General features: G+C 58.8%; 1 protein-coding gene across 1 annotated transcript in view; it reads right to left on the reverse strand.

The window, feature by feature from the left end:
• Nucleotides 1-3004: 3004 nt before the first annotated feature.
• Nucleotides 3005-6202, reverse strand: part of DLX5 (distal-less homeobox 5) — a 6149-nt gene continuing 2951 nt past the window's right edge. The window contains exons 2-3 of the mRNA XM_015410936.1: nucleotides 4713-4897; nucleotides 3005-3389 (exon numbers count right to left, since the gene is read on the reverse strand). Coding sequence (XP_015266422.1) covers nucleotides 3075-3389; nucleotides 4713-4897 — 500 coding nt within the window. The 3' untranslated portion in view covers nucleotides 3005-3074. The remainder of the gene's footprint in view (nucleotides 3390-4712; nucleotides 4898-6202) is intronic.

Here is a 6202-nt window from a genome sequence, read left to right on the forward strand (position 1 = left end):
AGCCCCGGGGTGGAGCTCCCGGCCAGAAGAGCCAGATCAAGGCCGGCGAAGTTTGTGGGCTCCTCTCGTCCCCGGTCTGTGTCCTCCGCGAAGGCCCTGTGGCTCGGCTCTGGAGCCGCTCGGCACCCACAGGAATGCGTCTCCTCTCGGCTCCCTTCTCCCCGCGGCCGCCCCAGCTTCACTTGGAAGCGACGCCAGGCAGGCAGGCAGGCAGGGAGGGAGGCAGGGAGGGAGGGGAAGAAAACTTGGGGAAAGCCGAGTCCACCACGTACAGAGCACTGCTGCGTCTCCTGTCTGCTGCTCAGGGAGGGAGGGCACAATCAAATGACCCCCCCCCCAAGACAAAAAAAATGTGTCCTTGCCGGGTTTTGGTAATCCAGGGGTGGTGGAGTCGTCTAGAGGGGCATGCTCAGCAACACACACACGCACTCTCACTCTGGGGTGGTACCCTGCCACTCTCTCCCTCTGTGCCCGCAGAAACCATGCGGGACTCCTGATGCAGACCGCGCCTCTTATTTGAGCGCTTCCAGGATCAGACAAGGGGAAGCATTCCCTTTCTTCGAGACAATCCCCACTTTAATGATGGCATCGAAAGCAGTTAAGGAGCAGAGGACCCGATCCTATGGGCCTAGCACCCTTTGTAGACTGGGGGGCGGGCGGGCAGAGCGAGGACTTTTGAGATCCTGGGGAAGGGGCCCTTGCTCCTGTACATATGTTAAGGCCTGGCTGGAGAAGGGGCGGTTCGCCTTCGCTGGCAGAACAGAACCAAAACGAGCCTCAAGGGCCCGGTCGATCAGGCCCAAAGAGCCCTCCCCCCCCCGGTTACGCGACACCAATCCTTTCCCTCCGCAAGAGGAGGCCTTCTCGAGTTTTTCTAAGCACACCCCCACCCTTTCTGCTGCCTCCATTCGTCCATCGCGCTGAGCAGAACACGAAAAAGATGCTTCCTACTCGAGTTTATCATCATCATCATCACACAAGGGAACATGGAGGGAAAGGCAGCGAGCGAGAGGAAGAAAGATCCCACCACTCCTATAACACCCTTATTGGGGGGGTGTGGGTCGTTTTAGGCCCGGGGACATTTCCTCGTGTTTTACACCTCAGATCCTTCCTAAGATGCACCGCTTCTGCTAAATATGGACAGAAGAAAACAGCAGTAAAGCAGGGAGTGTGTCTGTGAACAGTTTACCTCGCATCTCCCCCCTCCCCCACCGAAAGGGAACGCTCAGCCGCTGGGATCCAAGAACAATGGAGCCAGGCGTCTTAGGTAGGCCTGCCTCCGCGGGCACGCGCCTGCGCTCGCGCGCCCGCCTGAAATCCAGGGAAACGCCACAAAAACCAAGATCCCGTCCTGTTGTTCTAAAACCGACTGCTGCTCTCCCAGACCTGTTTCACGGCACCCTTGCTTGGCTGTGCTGAACTGAAAAATAGAATGGTTTAAAAAAAAAAAAGGCCTGAAAGAAAGGGGGCGGGGGAGGGGAGAGGAGAGGAGAGGAGCAGGGCGAGAGTCGAGAGACAGGTAACTTGGCTCCGGGCTACAAAGCGTGCCTTTTCAGGTCTTGTCTCCCAACCCTGGAACGGCTCTTATTGAAATCCTCAGATGGCAGGATGCAATTTTTTTCACTGTTCTAATCCCCCCTCCCCCCCCCCGCGCATTTACTGCTGCCGTTTTACCACCGGATAACACACCGACCGGTTTCTAAAGCAGATTTTAAAGGGAAGGCGGGTAGAATTCGGAAGAGGGGGGGGGGTACCCGGATGGATCTTCCTGTAGGTTATTTGCAACCTTTCTGGATCGGGCCCCGACGTGATTAAAGACAGGCCACTTACTCAGGGTCGGAGTTTTTGTTTTTTTAAAAATGTTCTGCGTAAAAAAAGAGTCCAGGAATGGAAACTGCGCCTTGCTCACCGGGTGTGCTCGGGAAGGACACCCCAGTGGGAAGGACCCCTCGATCAGGTGGCCGCCCCGGGGCCTCTCCCCAGTCTCGGGCCTTCTCCGAGAGCAGAGGGAGGAAAAGGTCTGCACCGATCTACTTTTTAAAGAAAAGGCTGAGAGCTCACAAACGGCCGCTGTTTTGCCCGATGGCCTTTGTCTCCAACGCAGACCAAGGAGAGGGGGGGGGGAAGAGCTCCATTTTGGCTCCTTGTCCTGTCCTGTCCTTTGGAAGGAAATGCAATTTGTACAATTAGCTGATGGGAAGCCGGCTTTCTTTCGGGCGGTTGCTTTTATGGTCGAGAGGAGAGAGCGAGAAAGAGGCATCGCTGGGTTACTCGGGGGCAGGTTCTCCCCACAGCCCGCGTCTCTCCATTCGAGGCCATTTCGCTTCAAGGGGCTCTCTGGCTTTTGTGAAGGAGCTGAAAGGAGCCGCCTGCCCGGAGTTTTAATGGGGGAGGGAGGGAGGGCGTGTTTTAACCTGCGAGTGGGTGCAGCTTCAGGCCAGCAGGGCCTACTGGACAGAGGGAGGGGAAAACAACAACAGAAAGACAAATCCGAACAAAAATGAGTACCCGCAACAACAACAGGGCAGGGGGGGAGAGATCCTGCACCCCTTCTCCCGGACTACTCCCCTTAGCAAGCGGAGGAAAGAAATATTGGCTAACATGTCTTTTGTGTTTTTTCCCCCTGTTCTCATGATGGAAATAATTTTATTTATTCAGAATATACAGTTTAATTCCTCTATCTACAGTTATTTACAGGGTTAAAATGACATTGAAAAAAAGTCTCTGGAAAAAAATTGAGGTCATAAGATTTCAAGGCACCTTTGAAAGTGTCCACAGGTGATGAAACAACCCAAAGAGTCCGTCTGTGTTTTTTTTTTCTTTAAAAAAGAGGGGGGTGGGGGAAGTTTCCTTTGAAATGCAATAAGTTACATGCACAAGCTTTACACATTTCGTCATGAAGAATTTCCTTTCCCTTCCAAAAAATAAAAAAGAAAAACAAAAAACATCAACAAAAATCCCCTTTCGCATTTCCCCCCCTTTCCACTTATCAATAAAACGCTGCCTGGAAGGAAGGAAGGAAGGAAAGAAGGAAGGAAAGGGGGCGGCGGGTCTGAAGGCGAGCCGGTCCTGGCCTAGTAGATCGTCCCCGCGGCCAGGGCTAAGGGGTGCTGTAGAGAGCCGTGCGGCGGCAGGTGGCCGTTGAGGGAGTTCCCGCTGGGGTACCAGGACGAGGAGTTCTCCAGGTAGGCGGAGGCAGGCGACGGGTTGGAGGCGTGCGGGAGGTGGCTGAGGGACCGGGCGGTGCCCTGCGGTTCCCACACGGCCGGGGACTGGGGGGAGTTGCAGGCCATGGGGTCGCTGGCGCTGGGGCTGTGCTCCGGGGGCATCTCGCCGTTCTTCATGATCTTCTTGATCTTGGACCTCTTGTTCTGGAACCAGATCTTCACCTAGAGGAGGAAGAGGGGACAGAAGTCAAGGGAGGAACCGGCCCGAGAGGACGTCAAGGCTCGGCGTCAAGCGACAAGCTACCGTAGACGCGCACCCAAGCCACACTTCGGCCCTGGGCCCGCTGACTTCCGAAGGACACGGCCCTGGCCATCACCGGCGGCTCTGACCCTCCCCTGCCCCGATCCGAGTCGTCTGACTCTCGGGGAGGCGGAGGGCGGCGGCCCGGCTGGAAGCTCCGTGCGAATCAACGGGCCCGGTTGCCCTCCCCCGACCAAAGCAAGACTCCGGGCCGCACGCAGCCCTCGGACGCCGCCGTGGTAGAGCCGAAATAGGCTTCACCGACGTCGAGGAGGATGTCGACGGATTAATTTGGCTCTCTCCGGAGACGGAGTCGCTCTCCAGAGGGAAAGCAGCCGTCTTCTCCGGACAGGCCAGTCTGTCAACAGTCTCTCTTGCGCCACCAGATGTTAGAAGAGCAGGATCCTGGCCTTGCTCATGCACATTTTTTTTTATTTTTAAAAAAACCTGTTTTGGGGCTATGAGGCCTGGTCTGCCGAAGCTGCCCAGCTCGGTGGTTCCATGGCACAAAGACAGGCGCGAGAGAGGAGCCGTCGCAACACCGCCGGGTGCCAACGCTCCATGGGGAAAGGAGCGGATCCGGCTCTCTAAGCGTGCTTTGCTCACCGCCCGCCCCAGCCCCGGCTAACGCCAGCCAGGGCCCCAGTTCCGTGGTAACGCCATTCACCCCAGAGAGCGGGGGGGCTCCCATGAACTGAAAATCCCCCCCCCCGCAAGCGCGGCCCAGACGCGCAGCCCCCCCTCCCCAGCAACAAGATCGAGGAGCCTGAAGCAAAACAAAGCGACGTGGTTTTTTTAACAAACAAACAAACAAACAACAACACCACAAGACCCTGCCAGTAAACCCTTGGTAGAGGACCGGCGTGGCGCTAGCCCAGCATTTCTCGAGTATTTTACGTGGCAGGAAAGCGGCGCCCAAAGCCTCGTGACGGCCAACTTTCACCCTGACCCCAATCGCAGGAGAAGGCCTTGCGGATCTGCAACGAGCCGCGTCGAAAAACCCGAAACAAATTTAGGTCCAAAATCCACACCACCACCCCCCTCCTCTCGAGAAGATGGGACTGGGTTCGGCGAGACAAAAGCAAAAGCCCCAGGAAGGAGGCAAGCCGAGCCCTGGGCCCTCTTCCTGCCTTTAGAGACAAACGCCGGAGACAAAGAGGAGAGAAGAAGAACCACCTGTGCCGGGAGGGGAAGGACCCGCGGGCGGCGGCAGAACCAGGCCCTGCTCCTGGGAGTTCCCTTACCTGTGTCTGGGTCAGGCCCAACGACGCCGCCAGCTCGGCTCTTTCGGGCAGGGCTAAATACTGAGTCTTCTGGAACCTCCTTTGCAAGGCCGCCAGCTGAAAACTGGAGTAAATAGTCCTTGGTTTGCGCACTTTCTTTGGTTTGCCGTTCACCATCCTCACCTCCGGCTCAGCCACCTCTTTCTCTGGAAGCAAAAGGACAGAGAGAGGAAGGTCAGACCGGGGCCGGAGGACGCCGAGCCCAGACCCGGGATCGCGGCGGGGCCCAGTAGGCCGCGAGGGAACCAGCCTGGCCCCGACCGGTCCGTTGGCCAACCCCGTCCCCAGGCCAGCGGCTCAGGCCCCGCCGGAGACACACAGCAACACGGGGAGGGGAGGGAGACTGGCCGGGTAAGCTGCGGGCTGGTGGTATCCGACCAGGGGGCCTGCTGGAGGGCAGGCTAAGCTAGCGTCTGGCTGCCTCCTCCGCTATGAAGTCCTACTTTTCACCCCACAGTTTTACAGAGGAGGAGAGAGGCCGGGCGAGGCTCCGACCGCGGTGTTCTGAGACAGGCCGACCCACGAACGGTCCCGCCCGGGCTTCCTCGGTTTGGCGGTCTTGTCTCGCCAGAAGGGCGCGCTCCGGCTCTCCCCCTCTCCCTCCCTCCCGGAGGGCAGGGCCGCGCACTTCCCCGGCCTAGCGTAGCGGAGGCTCCTCCAGGGGCTGGGGGGACGCGCGAGTCGGCGGGCTGGAGAGTTCAAAGGGAGAGCCCCTTCTCCTCGCCTGGAGCCCAGAGGAGCCAGATCCGGCCCAGACAGGGAGCCGAGTATACCCGACAATCTCGCCGCCGATCGGCCGGGGGGGGGGAGGAGGGGGCAGAGAGCGAGCGAGCCCGCGCGAGCGCGCCAGAGGCGCAGATGCGTCTGGTTCCTTTTACAAATGCGGAACGCGCCCCGGGCATTCGAGAGTCAGCCCAGCCCGCGGCAAGAAAGATGGACGCGCGCGGCCGGGCCCGACAAGTCAAGCAAGCTCTCGTTATTTATTTATTTCTTAAATTAAAACTCCATAAAGTTTAACGTTGTTTGGTTTTTTTAAAAAAAAAAGACCCCTGTGCAGGACTGCAGCAGAAGACAGGCCAGAGGCAGGAGTGGGCTGGAGAGGCCGTGGGTCGCCTCGGACTGGCGACGGGCGAGTCCTTCGTGGGGGGGAGGAAGGGAGGAGGAAGGGAGGGGAGGGCTGGGGCGGCCCGGCGCAGTCCGGAGTGGGTTTTCCGGAGTTTGCTGCCGGAGGAACCGCAAGGAAGCTGCTTAACCGCCCTTCTCCATGTGTGGCACGGACTCCTCTGCTCAGCTGCAAGTTAATCTTAGCCCGGCTGTTCAAGCCCTTCGGGGGAGGCGGGGGCGGCGAGATCGAACCCGTCCTTGCAGCCTCCTCCACACCCTCCGGTCCCCCCTCACGAACTCGGCCTCCCTCTCCCCCCGCGGCGACTCCCAGCGCCCTCCCCCCCCCC

This window comes from Gekko japonicus, unplaced genomic scaffold, assembly GCF_001447785.1.
Source record: "Gekko japonicus isolate JY-2015 unplaced genomic scaffold, Gekko_japonicus_V1.1 scaffold231, whole genome shotgun sequence".
In the NCBI taxonomy this organism is placed as follows: Eukaryota; Metazoa; Chordata; class Lepidosauria; order Squamata; family Gekkonidae; genus Gekko; species Gekko japonicus.